This window comes from Balaenoptera borealis (assembly GCF_965194805.1).
Source record: "Balaenoptera borealis genome assembly, chromosome: 6".
NCBI classification, from domain to species: domain Eukaryota; kingdom Metazoa; phylum Chordata; class Mammalia; order Artiodactyla; family Balaenopteridae; genus Balaenoptera; species Balaenoptera borealis.
Genome location: NC_138863.1, coordinates 71,692,724 through 71,717,424, shown reverse-complemented (window position 1 = coordinate 71,717,424; position 24,701 = coordinate 71,692,724). Strand labels below are relative to the sequence as shown.

Below are 24,701 nucleotides of genomic sequence, written 5' to 3'. Positions count from 1 at the left end.
GCATTGCGATTGGGTTTTTGCCTTGGATGGTGACTCTAACGTGCCCTCATGTCCTCCTCTGGTGACATTTCTGCTGTAGCATCATGGGCTCGTCACCACCTCAGACCCACCAGCCACCATTTTACACAGATCACACTAATCATGCGCCTCGTCAGAGGGTGGGAAGTCAGAAGTCAACTGGCCCTATATCTGCTAGTAACATTTTAATAAAGAATTTGTAAAACCAAATATTTAGAGCAACCTGCTGCTTCTCTTTAGGCTTTGTGCTTGCTTAACTCTTTCTGTGGAGCCTCAATGATGTGGAGGGATTTTATGCTCAGCGCCGTTTATTTTCAATATTATATGATTAACCAACGCCACTGTTCTTGTTCTTTAGCTATACTTACTAAATGTTTTTTTGCTAAAATATATTTATTAAAAGGTTGGCTTGTATAGATTAAGACCCTATGATCTTATGTAAGCCTCTCACAAATATTTTCTCTAATCTTTTACAGTATTTTTTTGGTCATCATCTTGTGATGACCCACTTTAGTTAGTGGTTCCTGTTTGTGCATTCTCTCTCTCTCTCTCTCTCTCTCAGCTTTAGTAGCAGTATAACACACATACACAGTGTACAAGGAATAAGTATACAGTTCAATGAATATTTAAAAAGTAAACAAGCAAGTGTAACCACCACCAAGATCAAGAAATAAAACACAATCAGCCCCTAGAATCCTCCCTTGTATTGCTTCCTAGTCGTTACTTCTCCTGTAAAAGCCTACCCACTATTTTAACTTCTATCACTGTAGAAGTCAGGGGAGATATCTTCGTTGCCTTAGGGATAACAAAAATGTCTTAAGTAGGACACCAAAGCATGACCTATAAAGGAAAAGACTGATAAATAAAATTAAGAATTTCTGCTCTGAAAAGGTGCCTTTAAGAGACCGAGAAGAAGCCACTGAATGGAAGAAAATATCTGTAACACATGCATCTGGATCAGCACAAGAATGTTCTAGCAACTCCTACACACCAGCAAGGAGAAGACATCTCTTGATAAAAAATGGATATGTCAGAGACGAAAGAGTATGTGAAAAGTGTTCAACATCATTAATCATTAGAGAAGTATACACTGAAACCACAGTGAGATGCCAGGGTGCACCCACTACAATGGCTACAATTGAAAAAAACTGATGATGCCCTCACACACTTCCCTCTGGAGTCTAAATTGGTGCAACCACTTTGGAAAACCAGTAGTAACTACTGTAGCTGAACTTGACCTAGCAGTTCCACTCTTAGGTATATCCGCACAACAGAAATGAACCCACAGTGTTTGGCTGTCCTGAGATGAGCAAATGTGCAGAGAGGCATTCATTCTTGTTGCCATCAAGAGGATGCTTCTCAGTAATCAAGGTGTCACCTAAATCGGAGAAAGTGCCAGTAATTCTGAAACAGTCTCAGATCTTTCAGGTGTTTGGCCACAAGGAGTAATCAGTTCCTACCAGGATTCCTTCTACCTGGGGGTGGACCCAAGGGAGGTGTATACTGGGCAACCTTCTCGGCGTTCACAGCACAGCCTGCCTCTTTCTTAATCTCACTCCTTCCACAGGAGCTGGTCCCAGGACCGAGTCCTCCTGAGCTGCAGTTACCAATTCAGGGAACCTCGTAACAGGGTGGAGAGGTCCTCATAAGCTTCCTGACATCTACAAGCACCTCCTGCTTTTCGACACCCGCATCCTCAGAAACCCAAGGCTCCTGGAGCATCTGTTGTGTGGGGACTCTGGGGCAGCACCAGGGAAGTGGCAGGACTGCTGAGGAGGGGATCACATTGCTCTTTGTCTCCTCCGTTCTACGTCCACTCACTGGTCTGGTATGATGAGCCCATCCTGCAAATGGGGCTAAAGGCACCAGAGCTCGCCTGATCCGCTGAACTACCATGATCTGGGAGAGAATAACTGGCACTAACATTCCTACCTGACAGTGTCGTCTCTTTCATTCTCCACAGAAGCTCTATTTACTGTACTTAGGTACCATTATTATCCATAATAATATCCATTATTATACCAAGATACTGAGGCCAAGAGAGTTTAGGTAACTTGCCTGAAGTCAACCAGCCTGGAAGTAGTAGAGCTAGACTCACCTGCCATGTGCTGTCCTGGAGTTAGATCTCTTAACCAGGCCACTGACATTAGGTGCCTGGAAATCGCTCTGCTGGTCTGGTGATATCATTGGTGAGCCAGAGAGAGGTTAATGAGTAAACCTAAGTTAACTGAATGTATTCACTTCCTGGGGCTGCTGTAACTAAGTACCACAAACTGGGTGGCATACAATAACAGAAATTAATTGTTTCACAGTTCTAGAGGCCAGAGGTCTGAGTGCAAGGTGCCTCACGCTCCCTCTGAAACCAGTAAGGGAGAGTCTCTCCTTGCCTCTTCCTCGCTTCTGGTGGTTGCTGGTAATCCATGGCTGTCCTTGGCTTGTAGATCGTCTTCCAGTCTCTGCCTCCATGGTCACATGGTGCCCCCTTCTGTGTCTCTGTCTCTGTGTCTCTTCTAAGAACACCAGTCATAATGGATTAAGGGTCTACCCTGCTCAAGTATAACCTCATCTTAACCAATTACATCTGCAAGGCCCTATTGCCAAACAAGGTCACGTTCTGAGGTTCCAGGTGTTAGGACTTTAACATATCTTTGGGGCGGGGCAGGGTGGGGCACAGGCACAATTCAACCCATAAGATTCTGCTAGGGCTCTTTTGATTTCTTTAACCTTTAAAGATATATATTTTTTGATTTATTTATTCTACTTATTTTTGGCTGCATTGGGTCTTCGTTGCTGCACGCGGGCTTTTCTCTAGTTGCGGCGAGCGGGGGCTACTCTTCGTTGCTGTGCGCAGACTTCTCATTGTGGTGGCTTCTCTTGTTATGGAGCACAGGCTCTAGGTGCACGGGCTTCAGTAGCTATGGAGCGCAGGCTCAGCAGTTGTGGCTCACGGCCTCTAGAGCGCAGGCTCAGTAGTTGCAGCTCACGGGCTCTAGAGTGCAGGCTCAGCAGTTGTGGTGCACGGGCTTAATTGCTCCGCGGCATGTGGGATCTTCCCGGACCAGGGCTCGAACCGGTGTCCCCTGCATTGGCAGGCAGATTCTTAACCACTGTGCCACCAGGGAAGTCCCTAACCTTTAAAGATTTTAAGCCTTCGTTTTACCTGGAAAAGTGAGTACCTTGCCTGGTCACAGGGCTAATAAGTGGTAGAAACAGGTCTTGACTTTAAAGCCAGCGCTCACTTGGCTCTGCCTGCTCCCTGTGCAAATGACAACAGCCATGGGGTGGGGGAAATTAAGGTAATAATGCCTGGTATTTATATATATAGGGGTTTAGAGATTATAGAACACTTTCCTACTCAAAGCGAAAAGGAAGGAAGAAAAAAGGTTGTGTCCGTAATCACTTTCAAATTGAAAGGCTACATCTTGAAAGAAATGTAAGAAGTCGTGAAACCATAGAGGCAAAAACATTTTTTTTTTCCTGGGGGACTGTACTGCACTTTTTATCTGGTCAAAGGAAAACAGCTCTTTGCAGGTGAAAGCCCGCTTTTGTCAGGAAGTGTGCTTCCTCCAGAGCTGGGGGCCGGCTGGGTTGGCTGAAATAAGTCCTTCTGAAGGTAATCAGAAGGCTTTCTTCCCGTGAGCTCTTTCATTCTTGCGAGGTTTTATTCTCCTGTTCATTATCGGTAAACGCAGGGCTCCAGGTCCCCGGTATTATGCAAAAGTTTACCCCCAGGCTCGACTGTGTTACTAGGACTCCCAAGATTCCAAAAAGAATATGTAATTGTTTCTGGCACTAGGTAGCGCGAATGTCTGTCTCTGGGTTGCCTAATATCGGCTTTGCCTTCAGGCTTTTAATTGTCAGCATTCCACAGTCAGACGGGCAGCGATGGGGGTGTGCTAATTAGATCAGGTGCTTGATCTTGAAGTCTGTACCAGCGATGACTAGGTAGTCGGCTTCGGAACTTTTGAGCACTCCCTGCCTTTCTCCCAGTCTGCCCTGGAATGTAATTATCTTGTCAGACGAGAAGCTGCAGCGCACAGCTGAACGAGTGCTCGGCAGCGGTCACGGTGCGATAAGGGAAGACAAATGGCCCACCGCGCGTGACTGTTCTGAGACAAACAAATGCACAGAGAGGCACTGGAGAATGGAGGCTGAGGGAACAAAGGGCCTACACTGAGTATTTGTTCCTGCGGACACTTCAGATCTTCTCTTAATAAGATTACCCTGCCTTTTCAGAGGGATTGCAGCCCTTTGCTGGTGAATGCAAGTCCCAAGGCTTTGGAAAGCTTCTTTCAAAATGGGAAGAGACCTTGGGCTCAGTAGCTAGCAACCTATGTGCTCTGCAGACCAAAAGGCAGGTAATAAAACTTTGAAGGATGACTGGTAGTAGCACAGTGAAGGGGACCAGAAAATAGAAAGCAGGTGTCTAGGTGAGGACTGCTAAAGAGGTAACGGCCCTCGCTACTGCAAGGGTGGGGGGTGGGCTAGCAACATCGGTGTCATCTGGAAGCTTGTGAGAGATGAAAAAATCTCATTTTTAATTTTTTGAGGTAACTCCATCCTCTTTTCCATAGTGGCTGCACCAATTTACATTCTCACCAACAGTGCACGAGAGTTCCCTTTTCTCCACCACCTTGCAACACTTGTCATTTCTTGTCTTTCTGACGATAGCTATTTCTACCAGGTGTGAGGTAATATCTTACTGTCGTTTAGGTTTGCATTTTCCTGATGATGAGTGATGTGGAGCATCTTTTCATGTGCCTCTTGGCCATCTGTATGTCTTCTTTGGAAAAATGTCTATTCAGGTTCCCTGTCCATTTTAAAATCAGATTTTTTAAAAAATTATTGAATTGTATGAGTTTTTTTTATATATTTCGGTTATTAACCCTTTATCGGGTTGCAAATATTTTCTCCTGTCCTTTGGTTGCCTCTTCATTTTGTTGATGGTTTCCCTTGCTGTGCAGAGGTTTTTTAGTTTGATGTAGTCCCACTTATTCATTTTAACTTTTGTTGCCTTTGCCTTTGGAGTCAGATCCAAACAATTACTGCCAAGACTGACGTCAAGAGGAGCTTACCGCCTATGTTTTCTTCTAGGAGTTTTACAGTCTTAGGTTTTACATTTAAGTCTTTAATCCATTTTGAGTTAATTTTTGTGTATTGTGGAAGATAGTGGTCTAGTTTCATTCTTTCACACCTGGATGTCCAGTTTTCCCAGCACCGTTTATTGAAGAGATGGTACTTTTCCCATTGTATATCCTTGCCTCCTTCATTAGAGATTGATTGACCACACATGAGTGGGTTTATTTCTATCATATGACCCAGCAATTCCACTTCTGAGTATTTATCCAAAGAAAATGAAAACACTAATTTGAAAAGATACATGCACTCTATGTTCATTGCAGCATTATTACAATAGCCAAGATATGGAAGCAACCTAAGGGCCCATCAATGGATGAATGGATAAAGAAGATATTGTATACATATCCGACGGAATATTACTCAGTGATGAAAAAGAAAGGAATCTTGCCATTTGCTACATGAATGGACCTTGAGGGCATTATGCTAAGTTAAATAAGTCAGACAGAGAAAGACAAATACCATATGATTTCACTTACACATGGAATCTAAAAACAAACAAACTAATCAAATCAAAACAAAATAAACAGACAAAAAAGGCAAGTTCATAGATTCAGGGAACAGATTGGTGTTTGCTGGGGGTGGGGAGGTGAGGGTAGGGGAGGAAGTGTGAGTGAAATGAGTGAAGGTGTCAAAAGGTATAAACTTTCAGTTATAAAATAAATAAGTCATGGGATGTAATGTACAGCATGGTAACTATAGTTAATAATATTGTATTGCATATTTGAAAGTTGCTAAGATAGTAAATCTTAAAAGTTCCCATCACAAGAAAAAGATTTTGTAACAGTGTGATGACAGGCAGTAACTAGACTTATTGGGGTGATCACTTTGGGCTGTGTATACAAATATTGAATTGTTATGTTGTACAGCCAAAACTAACATAATGTTATATATCAGTTATACCTCAATAAAAAAAAAAAGAAAAGAAAAAAACGCAAAATCTCAGGCCTCAGCCCAGACCTCCTAAATCAGAGTCTATATTTTAACAGACTCCCTGGGTGATTGGAGACACGAAGGGAGATTTTTTTAAATACTGATGCCTGGGCCTCAGCCCCCGAGATACTGATTTAATTGGATCAGGGTGTGACCTGGGCCTTAGGTTTTTTAGAAAGCTTCTTAGGTGATTCTAATGAGCGCCAAAGTTTAAGAATGTCTGGTACAGAATGACCTGTCCACACCATTCTTGTTGTCAGGAGGATGCTTCCTGGAATAGCTCTGGCAATTTGGAAAATAAAGGTGTTATGTTTTTAAAACTATACACCTGTAATCCATATGGGGTCCTCAGTTTGTCATACACCTGTGACATCTATTTTCTACTCAACAACAAAAGTGGTGTTTTCGAATGCCTTCTACCCATGGAATAGCACTATGCTTGCCTCCCTTGGCCTTCAAGACTGGGGGGGTCTTGTTTTAGCCGACCTTTCCCACTCCATCCCCTTCTACCCCAGCTCACATCAGGCTGACAAACCTCTTTTCAGTTTGTCAAACACACTGAGCACTGAGTACTTTGCTACCTCAGGGCCTTTGCACATTCCTTCTCCTCTTGACTGCTCTTAACCTTCAGGTTGCTGCTTTTTTCATCACTTCTTAAAAAGGGTCCTCCCTGAAGATCCTATGGAAGTAAGGTCTCACACTCTCCTCTTCCATTATTCCCCATTGTTGTACACTCTTTTCCATTTTCTTAGTAATTCTTTCAAAGCTTTTAGTATGTGGCCCAAACATTGCATGAACATACTAAAACATAAAAAATTGTCTGTTGTTTAGAAATTCAAATTTAATTGGACATCCTGTATTTTTACGTGCTAAATTTGGCAACCCTATAGAAGAAGTATGCCAACCCCTGAATTAGTGAATAAAATGTGCCCCAATTGTTCAAGCTCAACAAAATTTTCTGTTTCAAAAATTTTCTGTTTACTTTTTGAAGATTCAAGACTGTAAGGGCAACAAGATACTGAACTATGCTGTAACTAACAGTGGCCCCGTTGTAGCATAGTTTGAGCTCTTTCAGATAATGAGCCATAAAGTTAAAACACATAATACTCTCAAATTTCTCTTATGTTTGGGAGCTGTCAGTTTAACTTGTCCCTTGTGCCTTGATGTCCTCTGTAATTGTGTGAAAGGCTGTGCCATGTGGAGAATGCATGGGTACAGTTAAACTCTGCATGCTGGTCCAAGAAGGGGTGAGCTTCCTTTAATCATAGCTGTAATTTGGTCCAGCCTCACAGATACAGAGGGGCCACCTGCAGCCATAGGAAAGGCTTCAGGGGATAGATGGGTAACTGAGTCCCCTCACACTGTGGACCCTCCTAGGAAGGGAAGTGTAGGTACACAGCTTCGAGCACTTTGCAGCACGGAGAAGAGCCTTTGAAGGAACTAAGTTTGTTCACAGATGTCAGAGTCCTCACCAGTAGGGCACTTTCAGGGATAAGAAAACGGGTACTAGAAATAATTTGTTGGTCCTATTAAAGATGTTGCATGAATGTATAAAAAAGTAACCAAGTATCACTGGAATATGTAAAAAAGTGACCTGGTAGATAAAAGTGTAGTAATTGTGGATGTTCTAGGGCTGCTTGGGGTGGGCAGCAAGTTTGCTTTTATTTTAAAACACATACCCTCTAAGTCTGGCAACCACAGATTCAGAATTCTGTAGCATGACCCTGATTTCATCTAATGCTATTCTTATTAATAAAAGTGGTTGTTCGACATATAACTAAGTGCAACTTAATTTTTATGCCTTTTTAGGACTGTAAATATATAAACACATTCCAAAAATTTGAACATACTTAATATGTACAATCTGATACCAATTATGTTAAAACATGTAAATGCATGTAAAAACAGACGAGAAGACATTCTAAAATGTCAAGAATGGTTATCTGTGTCTGAGTAGTGGGTTTATGGGTGATCTTTATTTTCTTCATTGTGCTTTTCTGTATCCCCCTCTTTTTTTTTTTTTTAATAATGTATTAATTTTATCATCAGAAAAAGAGTAATTTAATGTGTGGTTTTTCTTTTTCCTGTTTTGTCTTTTGGGTTTTTTTTCCCACACTCCCATGTTTTTGGTAGGAGAGTAACTGAGCAAGTGATACAACCACTTTGGAAAGCAACTTGGATACACCCAGGGGGCTTGAGGATGCCACTCCCCTGTGACCCAGGGGCTTCACTTTCAGACATGGGTCCTCAACAGAGGACATGCCTGCAAGGATGTTCATGGCTGCAACAACTGTAATGCTGCAGGATTGGCAATGATCTGAAGCCCTCAGGTACAAATGATCATGCTGCAGTAAATACACGCAATGCAATATGTATAGCAGTGGAACAGAGTAAACAAGAGCTCTAAGTGTTTCCACGGATAAGCCTCAAAAACGTAACTTTGAGCAGCACATGTGCATATACTTAATGCCACAGAACTATATACTTAACCTATAAAATGGTAAATTTTATGTTGTGTATATTTTACCATAATTAAAAAAAAAAACCCAAAACATAACATTGAGTCAAAAAGCAAATTGTAGAAATAATACATACAGCATGAAGTTAAACTTGTGAGCCCAAACTATGTAATTAGTTATGGGTAGACATATGTTTTAATGCTTCACATAATAGACATGGGAATGATAAACACTAAGTTCAGGATACTGGTTACTTCTATGGAAGGGAAGAGGGAGGTGGGCAGTTACACAGCAGGCAACTGGATCTGAAATGTTTTATTTCTGTAAAATATCGGAAGCAAATATAGTGGCAAAATGTTAAGATTGGAGAAAGCTGGGCAGGAGGTATGTGGGTGCTCATTGTGTTACTCTAGTTTTCCATGTGCTTGAAAGGTATCATCATAAGAGGCCTACAGCCTGGGTCAGACCATATGTCCCCTATTCCCCCTTTGGACGAAACCTCGATAGCGGTCACCTTAGAGACTAGCTATTTTTGGTGGGTTGGCCAATGGCATAAGCTCCCTAACTGTGGGACCCCTTCTTACCTCTCAGGGCTTAAATATCACACAAGGCAGAATCCAGATGTGTCTCTTTTCAAGTCCACACAGATTCAAATTGCTCTATTTGTCTAAGTTAACAGCAACAGTAAGTAAAATCCGGTGTTTACTGGCCTTGAAGGACTGTGCCGTTTGCAGGGAAGGCTCTGCTGCTCCCATGGGCTCTGTGCTGTTACTGTTCAGTGACTTTCAAAAGTCGGTTACTTTGTGAAAAGGCTGCTTCTCTGCTGGCCTAGTGGTTAGGAATGGGCCTGCTCTTTCACTGCAGAAACTCAAGTTCAATTGTGACTCAACTCAGTGTTTGGGGCTGTTGACTCAAACTGTCTGGGCTCAAATCCTGGCTCTCACATGCAACTTGTTTTTGGAATTTTGGGGGCGCTAAAAAGGAAATTAAATGATAAAGTGAGTTAAAATAGTTAACCCCAGCTGCCACCTAATAAGCCCTCAGCAAACCTTCCCTATTATTCTCATGGTCATAGTTGCTGATTCTCTCTGGCCCTCAGTTTCCACCTCTATAAAGTGAAGGGCCAGCACTATGATACCCTCAGCATCGAAGGTAGTTTTAAGATTGCCAATTAATTTGCTGCCCCTTCTAATAAAAATGGTGAATAGAAAAGAGTAAAAACGTTGACAGATGTGAAAACTCTGGCCCCTCAGTAAAACTCTGCCTTGGGGTCTCTAGAACACAACCTCTAAAATGTGTTCTTTAGGTAAATCTTTGGCCTACAAGTCTGCTAATGCTCTTGAGGCAGACGCTGTGTCTTCTTCTCTCTAGTCACCAACCCTGGCCTGGCTCATGGATGTTTGATAAATGAATGAACGAATGAAGACTATGGTCAATAGCACCCTGGTTCTAATGATGTTAGACATTCTGGGTATTATGTAAATCTTGAAATATTTAGGCCTAATATTGATGAAATCCCATTTTATATTTCTACATGGGTTGGCCTAAGACGGCATCTCATTAAGACCCTGACTATAAATCTGTATCTTTTTTTCTGTGTGCTTATTTTCTGGATTATGAGTCCTTGTGTTCTTTAGAAGAAAAGTACTCTGTGTAACCTAGGGGGTAACTACTGATGATTTTTCATGTTTATGGTTTATTAATTAGTCTGGAAAATACTTCCAACCACTTTGCCCTGATAATCTGAGGACACGAGTTTTTTTTCCAAAATCTCCCTCTCTGAGAGGTGTTTTTATTAATGAGGAAAGTGCAGGCACCTGGCTCTCCTTGGTCTTTATTCCCAGATACCAGCGAATAAAGAGAAATCAAAATCCTTTTCCATTACACTTGAATTGAGAGCAATTTATTAACTCCACGGACGTTTCTCATAATCCAGAAGTCCTCTTTTTAATTCCTACATGATTTTATTTTCATTAAAAGCATAAATTTGGAATCCCCATAATTACAGGATGGGGTTCATAGATAAAGAACAATTTTTTAGACCGTGCCCTAAAATTAGCTATATTACAGCTAGCTATACTTTATCCGTGTGTAAATCATTGGAATTTATGGTGATTTGCACCCCCTCCAGGTCCAGAATCATTGACTACCAAAGCTGGAGGTCGTCCACTCCAGTCCTTTTATTCGGTAAAAACCGATCCCAGAGATAAAGGGATTTTCATTGGAAAAAAATTGTTTTGGTCTTTTCCAACTGTAAACATTATAAAGCAAAACAATAATAGAACAGGCTAACAAATAGCAAAAGGGTCCAAAATTTGTTTTATCTCCCTCCCTAATTTCTCTGCCTCCTTTCAGTTCCCTCTCTATGGTGAAAAGCTCAAAAGATGAGGAAAAAGAGGAAAGAAAGGGTGAAATAAAAACTGGGTTTTTGATTCCTGAAAAATTGAAACTTGTGTATGGTAGACAATGTCAGAAGCCACACTTCTGAAACATCAGGCTCATAGCATATTGCAGCAGCCTTTGTGTTTGTTTTTAGATTAATGACCATCAAGTCGTTAATTACTTGGGTTTTCCTTTTACAGACTAGGAAGAAGGCTCTGGAGCTTATCCAACAGGGTGATCCCAAGGCTGATGGCAGAGTGTTCCTCTCCTCTCTCGTGCCAACTGGATCCAAGTGGAGAAGAAACAGCCAAGGCTGCAGGTAACCATAACGGTAGGTCAGGCTCCCCCACCTGCTCTTGGACATGGGCTCCCTTGACCTTGACAGGCATTTGTCACACAAAACTCCAAATCCCTATTTAGAAACTTTGAACCCATTTGAGAAAAAAATGAAGTGCTTGCATTGCAGTTTTTTTTTTTTAATTCATTCAACAAATATTTACTGAGAATCTACTTTGTATTGAGAATTGGCCTAAACAGAAAGATGAGCGAGACCCACCATGCTCTTTACAGAATTAATAATAGAAGGTTTCTTACCTCCAGAGGGGAGGGCCTTTTGGTTGGTAGAACAACCTGCTTGGGCCCCTGTCCCATGCTTTAGACACATCATTCTGTCCTAATAACCACAGGGACATCAATTAGTGGCCACAGATGTTAGTGAAGTGTCTTTTACCAATACATTTTGTTTACTTTCTAAGTGGTGTTTCAACATTACATCATAAACACCAGGTCACACAATTATTATATATATACATATAATAAAAATTAACATCATAAAACTCATCTTTTCCAGCCAGAGGTAGACATTTTGAAAGATAATGAGATATTTTAAGGTCTTGCAAATAATCCCAGGTGATTAATAATAGGATTTGACAATGTAGTAAAAAATGCTAATTTAATTGCTTTTCTCTCAGTCTCTCATCAGGAAGGAAAGACTAGTCACATTAGACAGTTGGGGCTTAGTAGCCTGATACTAAACTGATGTAAATTAACAGTAAATATTTGAAAACAACAGAGGAGATAAAAAAATTTTTTTAAAGCTTGTGTAATTGAATCCTGATTCAAAATGGTATCTAGCAGTTGAATGTAATATACTACCTACTGCTCAGTCTATTATCTATCATTATCTTTTGAACCCTGTAATTGGACAAACAGGAAACTATCCATAATAATAAGTTTGTTCAAAAGCATCTGTTTGCTGGAGTCTGGGGCACACACTGCAGTCATATTGAACAGGAGGCAAAACTGCTCACTGTAGCCTTTCCATTGTTTGTTCGTCTCTGTTACCACAAAGTACGGCAACATACACACCTGGGCAGTCCAAGGCATCTTACCAAAATTATTTTAAAAAATAGTCATTTTTTTCTTGCATTCCATGAACGGGCAACATAACTCTTTATTTGCTGCAAGATGGGCACCATTGAACCTGACCTAGCGCCCTCCTCCACACACCCGGGTGTGTGCACATAACTGTGCTTAACACAGAACTGGGGCAAACAGTTTGCCTCCTGGAATTTCCATTAGATCCAACCACTTAGTTGCTTTATTTATCCTATCACTGGTTTTATTTTTCCGTGATTGTCTGGTTGTTATGCTGCCTCTGTCACAGCTATCCAAACATCAGGTCACATAGGGCTCCTGCACACATAGGGCTCCTTCTAAGAGATTTAAATGGAAAGGCAACCCAAGCCATTATTGGCCTATTTTCAGTTTCCATTATCAATAAAACAAGAAACCAGCATTTTCATGCTGTGCAAAAGCTTCAGGGAAGTGCAATGCTGCTGTCATTATCCGTAGACCAGGCTGCCGCCTACCCCTACTAATGCAGAGGAAATGATGAGTCCATCAGAATAAAAATAAAATAATGAAAGGATCAGAGTCGCAGAGTGGGCGGCTGACCTGGTCGACTGCGTGACTCCCTGAAAATGTCCCTTTGAATTTAGTGGAGCCTAGATGGCAAAAACCGCAGATCACAACGGAACATAAATTCACCTCATAATGAGATTAGTAGGCAGGCAAAATAAATGTCCTGCTGTTACGTTAGAGGCAGGCTCTAATCTGGTGTTTTCCTTGGAAATGATCATTTCCTTTGCAACAGGGAACCGTGGATGCAACCTGTTTAAATCCGACAAATTCTGTTTTGCCACAGAGCTATTTTTCACCTTGCTCTGTCTTTTTAATAGCAATTTTGAGGAGGCATTTAAATGAGTTGTGTCTTAAAGTCTATTACCAAAGTGAGTTATGGGTGTCTCTGTTCATGATCATCAGTCGTGTTTCCCAGATCCCCCTTTTAAGAAAACTTTGTGCAACTCCTCCTCCCCTTTCTGAACAGGAGCCTTGCTTTGGAGGAGGTGTGGTGACCCCCAGGGTCCTCTCACTCTAGCCTTACGAATCAAAGGCAGAATAGACTCACTATTGTATTTGGGGTACTTTTAAAAAATCTTTACCGCAACTCTACTACTTAAAACCACTGGAAACAAGTATCACATACTAAAAAGCCTTAAGAAAATGCCTAGATCAGGTGAACCCACATGGTCTCTGAGTAGAACAAAGCCCTCGAGTATGTAGCTTGATTGCAAGGGACTTCCTTGGTTTTCAGCAGAAGCCAATCTCACCTGGAGTACAATACCCTCCTCTCATTAAAAATGCAAGATAGGATCTCCTCCTGGATCCTTTCTACAGAACTTGATGCAAGTTCATGGATTGTACCATCCTGAGCAATGAGTGGCATTTAATCAAAGCCTTCTGTGAAATAATCTCAGTGTTTCCTGAGCCCTGTAAATTCACCAAGCGAGTTAAGAGGTCCCTTCAAAAGGGATGGGAGATCAGACTTTGAATTTAGGAGTATTTGAAGCTTCTGCATAGAAGATACAGACAATTGAACGGACACATATTTTCTCAACATTTTCTAGGACTCAGGCTAGAGATTCCTCCTCTGTGAAACCGCCCATTAGGAATAATAGATCATTTGCTAGTACTCCAATGCATGGCATTTTGACATATTGTTTTTCTGAGGCTGGAAAGAAGCCACAGAAAACTTTTGCACTTGTAATATGTGTTTTACAGTGTATGCAGTGATTTATGAACATTTTTTTCATCTAACGAAACAATTTCCTTTCTGCCATTGGTGCTTTCCATTCAAAAACTTGAACTGCAAATCCAACTACTTTAAGGGAGAAATTATTTTTTGGCCCAGGGTTTAACAAGTTTTTTTTCTTTCAACTTTTCACTTCTCAATAGTTGGAGTTATATCTCTACTTGTGTATTTTCTATGTATCGAATTTGCAAATGTCAGAGATTTAAGTCAAGTCTCCTCCCATTCTCATAATTTTCTCTGCTCACTGTTAACTCTCCTCATCAGATGAAAGAGCTCAAGAGAAGATAGACTGATTTTCCATTAGATAGGTGGTCCTATGTTTATTGGTACTCTCTTCCAACTTTTCATTTCCATAACTCTTTCTTCCTTATCCCACCATATCTGTCCTCCACTCTCTGCTGCATCTCTGTGTTTATAATTTAAATTGCAAACAGTAACTGAATCCACTTTGCCAGGGTCCAGTATATCTGGTACGTGTTCATGATTACCTACTGGCCTCCCATTTATTAAATTCAGAGGTGAAGTTTCATGTCCAATAATCTCCCTGAAGGAATTTCCCAAATCATGTTTGCTTACCTCATACAAATGAACTTGTTTTTGGGTGACAGCAAAGATCAGTAACACGTTATTTTGCACCAGTTTATCAATGAGTTGTCCAATTGTTGGATATTCCTAAAATTGAACACAAAGATTTTAAGTATCTTCTTAACAAAAGTATGTAAAATAAAGGAATATTTCTTTCAGAGATATCTTACTGAGTTTGGCATTTTCACTTCTCACAGGCATTATTGTGTCTATCACTCCAAGTAAACAAATACACAATTAGCATTATTTTCTTAATTGGTTTAGTAATTGTTTCCTAGATATTGTAAGTCGATTTAATTCCTTAGAGTCAGTGCCTGTCAACACGGTGTATTATGCTCTGTCACTTCCAAGGAGATCACTAAATTTATTTAAAGACAGTGCGTCATGTTTTCAAGGGTAGAGATACGTGTCTTTTTCTAAGTGCCACCTGCCTGCAGGCAAGTATTGGAGGGAATGTTAGAATTGAGAGAGGGGCTATGGCTCTGATGAATGAGACCGAGGTGACTCTTGCAGTTCTGAAACTCCGACTGGAATTGGATGGGGCGGGATGAGGGTTGAGGAAGGACCAACCTGCTGAGGAAGGACACACTGCCACTCCTAAATCCCTCTGACTTGAGATATTCCTGTACCAGTTCTCCAGTTTGGTCTTACTGCCTTTTTTGATGTCACCAATTGGTTTTATGGGATGCTGCAATATTTTTACAGGGCAATTGAAAAGCCATTGCATTCAATTTACTTCTGTTCCATTGGGGCACTCATTCCTGAGTGATACAAGTACTTTAAAATATAAAGTCATTAATTATCATATTTGCAGACGACCTTTACTTTCCAAGCCTGGAAAACCTGGAGCACATTTGCCTGGCGTATGACTCCAAATGTGAATAATGTGCAAAAAAAACCTCAAATGAGGGAGTGGCCTGCAAACAAGGGAACTAAGAATGCCATGTTGGTTATGACCGCAGTCAGCCAAAGTGCAGGAACACTGACGAATAAGCCTTCTTGCACACGAATGTGGTGTGTTCATATATTCTCAGCACTTCCTGAATATTTTTGTCTTCAGCCACAAAATTAAAGTTGAGGGAGAAGTATAGTTTTGCCTGAGATACTCAGGTCAGTTTCCCAACTGCAAATCTGGCTGTGTAATGCGTGCTTTCTATCCCATTTGGATTTTTATGTGTGGGTATTAGCAGAATCCAGATACTATCTATAAACCTTCCTGAGTCTGACATTCTCAGTCTCCTCTGTGTTTCAATTGCCCAAACATTAAGTATCCTTCAGCCTTAAGCCTGAAGTCCTCCAATGCTGGTCCCTCCTTATCTCCATGTAGCCCTCCATAGGTGGGTGAATATGGTTTTCTATTTGATCCAGATCTATTGGTTTAATTCCCACAATTATATTCTAAGTTCCTCAAAGCCAGGGATCATGTCCTGTTATTTTGCGGCCCCAGGAGCCTGGCCCAGTGTTGAGAGCATAGAAAGTGCTCAGAGGACCCGGGGGCTATGTTGCAGGCAGGGAAATAGCCCACGGCTCTGTGCATTGTAGCAACTTACACAATAAGAATCACTTGAACATGTATTAGAGGAGAAGGTCATATTAGGCAACAGGCAGTATTTGCTTCTGTGATCCTGCTTTTTTCTGAGATGTCTATTATGGGGCATTTGAATAGTTGCAAGAAAAAAGTAACAAAAAAGGGATCCACTTCTCACAGTTTATTACCCCTCATTGGCTAAAAGACAAAATGTGGCTACCGTCACCAATCCTGTAATACGGAAGGACAACCGATACCATTAAAAATATATAAATTCGGTGAACACTATTGATCAAAAGTTAGGTAGAAACAGCCACGTTGCAGTTTAGAAATTGAGGTCAAGAAACGAGAGCAGATAATTGATGAACCATTAGATTTTTTTAAACTAATTGCCAGCACTGTAGTAAGCATTTCTGTACATTATCTCACTAAATCCTTTTTTTAGAGGATAGTTTTTCCAGTCTGATATTAGAATCCTGGGTTCTCTTCTCTCTTTCTTTCTCTCCCCTACACACACTTCTAGAGCATTGTCATTTTAAAAAGTCCCTTAAATTCTCTGTACCATTTTTCCCCCAAGTGTTAAATGGGGATAATATGACCTTTCCAGGTTGCTGCTTCATAATTCAATTCTATTTTAGTGTGCTCCAGGCACTGTGCTGTCAGCAAATAGAGATAATAAACCAGTTCTGGTACTGAGGATGTATGTTAAAGACAGACAGAAACCAACAAGCACATTTCCGTATGGCGATGGCCAAGAAGCCATCTATGTATAAGAGCCAGGGGAGACGTGATCGCTTTGGGGCCCAGCGGAGGTCAAACAGGGCCCTCCCCGTCCCTGGAACAGTCATGATCGAGCTGGGTTTTAAAAGATCAGTAAGAGTTTCTCAGCAGCCTTGGAGGAAAGGGCATTCCAGACAGAGGGAATGACACGTGCACCAGCGTGGCAGCCTGACGGTCTGTTCAAGGGAAACAATTAGACACATAGGGTTCTGCTGAGGACCAAATGAGATCATGTACATCAAAAGAGCTCTGAAATTTTTACCCTGTTTTACAAAAGTCAAGTTTTTTTTTTTTCTTTGAATGTCAAGAGCATTTTTTAAATGACAAAAATAAGCCAAATTTAATAAGCACCAGCCAAGCAGCACCTGACTAGTGGTTTCCCAGGGGAGTCCCAGGGTCCATGAAAACATGGAATTATTGAGGCAGCATGACTCTGGGACCATCATTTAAAACAACTCCTAGGTGACTACTGCTCTGGTCTGAGCCTTCCTTTCCAGGGCTATGGTTCAAACAAAATGAGCTGACTGTATTACATTTTGCTGGCCTCGGGCTCTTTGAAAAATTGGGGAGGTTCTGGGATCATTCGTACTATAGCAAATCTGAACTTATCACACATCCCCAACGCCCATCTGTGCTCTTGAGGGAACCTCTAAGGGCGATGAGGATTGAGAAAGGCCAATGTGTTAATCTCAAATCAGAAAATGTGCACTGCTTCTACCAAGGGGGGGTTACTCTGCTATGTGTTACAGCAATTGCTCCATTCGCCTACTTGTAGCCCTGAAAACAGTGTAGAGTGTAGGTTACACACCAAGACTGTTGACATGGAGTATTCATTCTTGCTGTCCAAGTGACAGAGCCCATCGTTAGGAATGACGATGCCTGCCAGTTTGCTGTCCATTCCAAAATGAGAATCGGCATCACTCACAAAGACCAGGAGATGGAGGGAGTCGTTACGCCAGCCAATTTTTTCCTACAGTGAGAAAGAAGCATTTGGCTTGTACGGGAGAGAGGCAGACGTTTATTGAGAGTGGATCAGTTATGCTTGGACACATTCAGATTATTAAAATATATATTGCTGCTCAATCTATTTTAGACTTTTTCATCTATTGTGAGTTGGTAATATTAGCATATTAAAAACATGAAATTCTGTGACCTTTGTTTTATCCTGGATTACATTTTCAGATGATTTATGCTTCAGAAAAAAATGGTTCCACTACAATCAGTAACCAGTTGATCTTGACATTTACACAGTTAATTATTTTTACTGTCCAGTTTTCAATTTACCAGAAAAATGACAGAAGGGAGTGAGGGAGGTCATAGATTATCCCAAATCCAAGCTGAAGCAGAGCTAGTAAGAATGCAATACAGAATGGACCCGAGTAAGCCTGTTTTATTAAAATTTCACCCAACCTGTAGGCACCTATTTCTCTTTCTACTGATATCATCCAAAAATTATAAACGTAATACAAGGATAAAAACTGCTTATCAAAGTATGACTGCAGAGTACTGCTAATTAAGATGGTCTGTTTTCTGTTTCTTTGCAGAGCTCTCCCCTTTAATTAAGATTAGTCAAGGAACTAGTTGGACAGAAGCTCATCGTAGCTGCCCCATGGTACCTTATCTTTTTCCTTCCTTCCTTAATTCTTTGGCCCTCCCACGTTCTAGGACCTTCGGCCCTATCTGTTTCCTGATATTTTCCATGAAGACTGTCATTTGAAGACAGGGGAATCGTTCCCATGGATATGGGTCTGATTGTCAAGGAGGAGAGGTATTCTTGCATTGTTGTAGAGACACTGTGGCTTCTGATGCTTATTTTGTTGTTCGAAACAATAGCTATGTGATCATATGTAGACGTTTATTCTGAATCAGAACAGTTTTACTTTTTTTCGTTAATTGCTGTCTTAGTTTTTTTTTTTTTTTCACCATGGTTAATTCAAAAACTAATGACTATGATCTGGATCTTTGAAAATTAATCATACATGACTATTCTTTTAACCAATTTTTCCCAACAGTACTACAATGTTATTAGACTATTTGAATATTAGGCATAAAAAATTGTCTCCATTTCAACATGATGGAATTAAAAAATGTACAAAAATTTTAAGTATCTGTTGTAGAAATACAGTGATTACAGGAAAGATAAAGTTAGCTAAGCTTTTCAAAGGAGATTTGTTCACAAGAGATGAAATTTGTGTTAACAGAATGAAACACTGCTCCCCTCAGCATACCTTACATACAGCAGCTTGCATAATTGCATCAAATCCACCTTCTGGGGTGTCAATATTAGCAGAAATTTTCTGATTCTTCACAATTTCATTGAATCTTTCTGCATCATTTGTCAACGGCAAAATGTGCTTGAATCCAAATGTAGGTAAACAAATGTATGGAATACTACTGCAAAAGGAAGATGTAAAATATTCTTGATGAAATATGATACAACACACAAGGAATGGGTTTAATAGCCTAACAGCATTTCCTTCAATGAAGATGCATTTCTCTAAAGTGCCCGACTCCGTAACTTGGCTGTGAGTCTCACTGTTAAGGTTGTTTTCGTCATCTCCCACCCAGCCCTTCCAAATTGGCCACATTAGCTAACACTTAGAGCTTGCTGTGTGTCTTGCATTTGTTCAAACACAGAAAACAGATAATCAGGTGATCAGACTCCCCGTGTGTGTTTGTGTGTGTGTGTGTGTGTGTGTGTGTGTGTGTAATCACTACCTTCTATTGCCTCTCAACCAAAATCCACCATTAAGTTTACATGATGACAACAATTCCTTTGTATTTTGATAGCTTAAACTGTCATCAAGGATGAGTCACCCTGTAGCAAGACTGAGAGAGGAACCTGTCTTCTTCGTCCTCTGCTCAGTCCTGCCTGCCCAGAGCCTGAAAATCAGAGCAAGGCTCTTGATTCTAAAGCCCAACTTTATTGTGATAGAACAGACTATTGTGGACAAGCCTGGGGTAAAACCACCACTAAAAACTGTTTACCTGTGAGGAAAATGCCATGTTAGGATGAGATCTGCCCTAAAGACATTACATTAGAACAGAAATTGCTAATCCTGAATCAGCCACATTTTATTCTGAAAGTCAGCTAGTAGCTGTGCATGAGACTTTGGGCAAGTTACTCAACCCTTTTGAGCTTTAGGTTTTCCTTTGTAAACTAGAGATAATAACATAGAGCAGAGATCCTCAAAGTGTGGTCCCTGGACCAGCCACATGAGCATCACACGGGAACTTGTTATAAATGCAAAATCTGGGGTATGACTCCGGACCTGCTGAATCAGAAATGTTAGGTGTGGGCTCAGAGACCTGTGTTGAGCCAAGTCTTCCTGATGCGTTCCAAAGTTTGAGAAACATGGGTGTAGAAGCACGGAGACAAAAAGGAGTAGCCCCCAGTGAGGCTGTGGTGTGCTTCCGAGGAGAGCTGGTTGACTTAGGTGAGCACCTTTGCAAGTTCAACAGCCTGTCTTGTCAGCATACAAGGAGCTGATGCATCTTTGAGGAGCAGGCTCTTTTTCACCATATTCATCTGCCTGAGGTATACAGTCAGTTCTCATTATTTACAGATTCCATATCCTTGAAAATCCATATTGCTAAAATGTATTTGTAATCCCCAAATCAATCCTTTCAGTACTTTCTCTATCATTCGTGTACATGCACAGCGTGACAAAAAAGTTGAGTTGGGCTTTCCTGGTGGCACAGTGGTTAAGAATCCGCCTGCCAATGCAGGGCACACGGGTTCGAGCCCTGGTCCGGGAAGATCCCACATGTTGCGGAGCAACCAAGCCCGTGAGCCACAACTACTGAGCCTGCGCTCTAGAGCCCATGGGGCACAGCTATTGAGGCCCATGCACCTGGAGCCCGTGCTCCGCAACAAGAGAAGCCACCACAATGAGAAGCCCGCGCACTGCAAGGAAGAGTAGCGCCTGCTCACCGCAACTAGAGAAAGCCCGCGCGCAGCAACGAAGACCCAATACAGCCAAAAAAAAAAAGTTGAGTCACCTGATATGATATGTATGTTTCCAGCTGAGGTCAAATAAGACTGCCTTCTTGTTCCAGCTCTCATACTGTAAACAAATGTCCTTTTTGTGGTCTATCTGGTGCCATGGGGTGTTTTTTTTTTTTTTTGCATTTTTGTGCTTTTTGGGTGATTTTGCTTTTTGGGTGATTTTTACACCCAAGTGTAGTGCTGAAGTGCTGTCTGTTATTCCTAAGTGTAGGAAGACTGTGATGTGTCTTATGGGGAAAATACACGTGTTAGCTAAACTTTATTCTGGCATGAGTTATAGTGCTGTTGGCTGTGATTTCAACATTAATACATCAACAATATATATTAAATAAGATGTCTTTAAACAGAAACACACAGAAAACAAAGTTATGTATTGCTCAGTTGGTGAAATGTGACCAGAGACTCGCAGGAACCTAACCCTGTGTCTCCCCTAGGAGAAATGCTCAGCATTCTCTAATGCAGTTGTTGAGGAGAATTTACAGAGCAAGACTTCCGTAAATGATGAGAATCAACCATATATATATAAGTCAGAATGACTATGGATTTGTTTACACTGAGAAATGCAGCTCTGCCAGAGCCAGAGTGCTGGTGTCTGCAAGGATAATCATTTACTTCCTGTCAGTAGACTTTCACAAAAAGTAGGTCATAATCTGATGGGTCCTCAGACTTCAGAACAAGGGGGTGTTAAAGGTGCCCAGCACTGAATGGTACAGTCTGAGATGTCCCATTTTCTTAATGGGGTATTTTTTATTTTCTAATGATTTTAAGAACTCTATCTCTAAATAGTATTAAACTTTTGTCTTTGTAGTTTGTTTTTAAATTTTGTTTACAGTGTTTTTGGATATATACCTTAAAACTTCTTATGTAGTCGATTTTTTCCCACCTTCAAATATGAATGTATTTTGAAATGTGAAATGAGGAATTAAAAAAAAAAGTTAACCTATTAAATGATAATAATGTAGCATTTGTCCTAATTGCTCCTGTAGTATTTAAAGCAGCTACAGGGTAGAAGAAAATGCATTAGATTTAGAATAAAAAGACTAACTAGTTATCTATCTTTGGGCAAGTTACTTACCCCAGACCTCAGTGTCCTCATCTATAAAATGAGGGTGATAATAATAGTTACTTCACAAGGTTGTTGTAAAAATTACATAAAAAGTATTTTATAAAAAGTATGTAACTGTGTGAAGTATACCATTGTCCCTGGAGCCCAACTAGTCTGGGAAATTTTTTGTTTAATCTTTTATTTGGCAGTGTTGGTTCACACTGTACCAAAATGGCATTTGAGCATCTTCCGGAGCCAGAGAACTAGTATTCCTATCTTTCAGTAAGAAATTTGCATCTTTGTTGGTTAGAATTATTTGCTATGTAGTTCTTACTAGAACTCAAATCTTTTGGAAAGGGGAATACATTTATTTAATTCAATAAACATATTCATGTGCTGGGAGATGAATGTAGCTAAAGCAAAGCAGAATGTCAGAGCTGGGTCACACCAGAAAATTTTGAGTGGAGGCTGCCTATTTTGGTCAGAGTTCTTCCTCCAACAAATGCTTATATTTGGTTGTTATTTTCTAAGATAGAAATTGAAGGAACTACTCATTGCTGAATAACTTGATTTTGAGTCCCTAGACAACAATAGCTTTGCATTTAAAATGCATTCAAATTTAAAATTGTAAAACACAATATAGAAAGTGCTACTTATATTTTTATTAAAACTTTAAATAAAATTCATAAAATAAGACTATAATGATATATACTAAAAGGTTAACACCATCTTTTTTGAGTGGGATTAGAAATGATTTCCATTTTCTTCTTTTTGTCTGTATTCTCACTTGGGCTTGTTATTAAAAATTATATTATATACTCATATATGTTTTTCTGTGTGTACATATAGGAAATCTAAGCATTTCATGGTTCAGTTATCTCTTTTGCAAAACTACAATGAATTCCTCACTGTTCATGTCTTCAAAAACAAAACAAAACACCAAATCAAACGTGAAATGATGTTTAAAAAAAAAATCCCTCAAAATGTTCGATGGAGAAAATTTTATCTTCGTGCTGTTAAATATTTTTAAATGCATATTACAAGTCATTACAAATAGGAAAATGGAGAAAACATGGTTTTTCTTGATGTTTCTTACACAGCAGCATAAGAGAAACTTTCAAAAGCGTAAACCATTCAGGCCTCTTACGTGGTGAAACGACTTTTTAGTGACCTTCCATCTAACGAAGATAAAGAAAGCAAGCTACTTCAAAAAGCACTAGAGACTAGATTAAAACTAAGGTTTTAAAAGCGTGGTGTGCAGACCCACAGAGGTCCCTGAGACCTTTTCAGAGAGTTTTTCAGGTCAAACGTTTTTCATAATAGTAAGAGATGTTATTTGTCTTCTTCACTGTTGACGTTTTCACTGATGATGCAAAGCAATGGTGAATAAAACTGCTGGTGCCTTAGCACAGATCAAGGCAGTGGCACCAAACTGCCTAGTATTCCTTATAATTTTTTTTTAAATGCTAGTTTCACTTGATTGTCCTTGATGAAGCGGTAAAAGATATTAATTTTATTAAGTCTACACCCTTGGATACGTGTTTTAAAAAAAATGTTTCTGTGTGACCACACAGGGAATATGCATACAGCATTACTGCTGCACATTGAAATACGTGTTTATAGTGGAAAAACACTTGCGATTGTTTGAACTGAACTGGCCTATTTTATGGAACAATCATTTGACCTGAAAGCCAAACTATCATTCCAACTTAAGTTTTTGGCAGACATGTTCTTAAAAATGAAGAAAGTAAGCCTGCTACTTCCAGGAAAACGACTATCAGTATTTGTTGCCAATGATGAAATCTGAAGTAACTAGAAAATTAGAACTTCAGAAAATTATCATCTGTCACCCATGGCTTAACGGCTTCCCAATACTTCAAGATTTATCTGATGGGATTAATGATGATATTAACAAATATGATTTTTTTAGATATTATATCCTGAAATTTGGAAGATCTCCATAACTCACTGAAACTTCATTTTCCAAATGACCAAAGCGTTATATTACAAAACCACATGCACACACACACACACATACACACACACAGACACACACACACACCAGTAAAAGAGCGATTTAAAGTGCAAAACAGACCAATGGTTTTTAATGTAACAAAATATGAAGTTCATTGATATTTTTTCAGATTCCACATTGAAAATAAATTTACCTCTTGTACAGTTTGAATGTAATATCAGAGAAGAATGTCTACAGTTATTGGAAAAATCTATTAACTGCTTCTCCCTTTTCCAACTATATATCTGTGTGAAGTTTGACTTTCTTCATGGAATTCAACCAAAACAAAATATTACAACAGATTAAACGGAGAAGCAGGTATGATAATCCAGTTGTCTCCTTTTAAATCAGATATTTTAAGAGATTTGTAAAAATGTAAAATAGTGCCACTCATCTTGTTAACTGTTGTTCTGTTTTGGAAAATGTAGTTATTTTTCCTAAAGGTGTGTTATTATAGTAATATGCAGTGTGTTTCTCATTGTAATTATTAAATAAAATGATAAATAATTATTTTTATATTTTCTTAGTTTTACACTCTAAGACACTGAATATTGATAGATATAAAGCTCTTTTGGAGGTCTTAATTTTTAAGAGTGTAAGAGAGTCCTGAGATCTAAAAGTTTGAGGACCATTAGATCAAAATAACTAGAGAAACTAA

At 40.0% G+C, this 24,701-nt stretch overlaps 1 protein-coding gene across 3 annotated transcripts in view; it reads right to left on the bottom strand.

Annotated features, from left to right (window-relative positions):
* Nucleotides 1–24,701, bottom strand: part of ITGB6 (integrin subunit beta 6) — a 125,454-nt gene that overhangs the window by 39,361 nt on the left and 61,392 nt on the right. For all 3 annotated transcript variants that reach the window (XM_082395282.1, XM_082395281.1, XM_082395280.1), the window contains 3 exons: nucleotides 19,204–19,369; nucleotides 17,784–17,945; nucleotides 14,659–14,754 (listed from right to left, as the gene is read on the bottom strand). In XM_082395282.1, coding sequence (XP_082251408.1) covers nucleotides 14,659–14,754; nucleotides 17,784–17,945; nucleotides 19,204–19,369 — 424 coding nt within the window. The remainder of the gene's footprint in view (nucleotides 1–14,658; nucleotides 14,755–17,783; nucleotides 17,946–19,203; nucleotides 19,370–24,701) is intronic.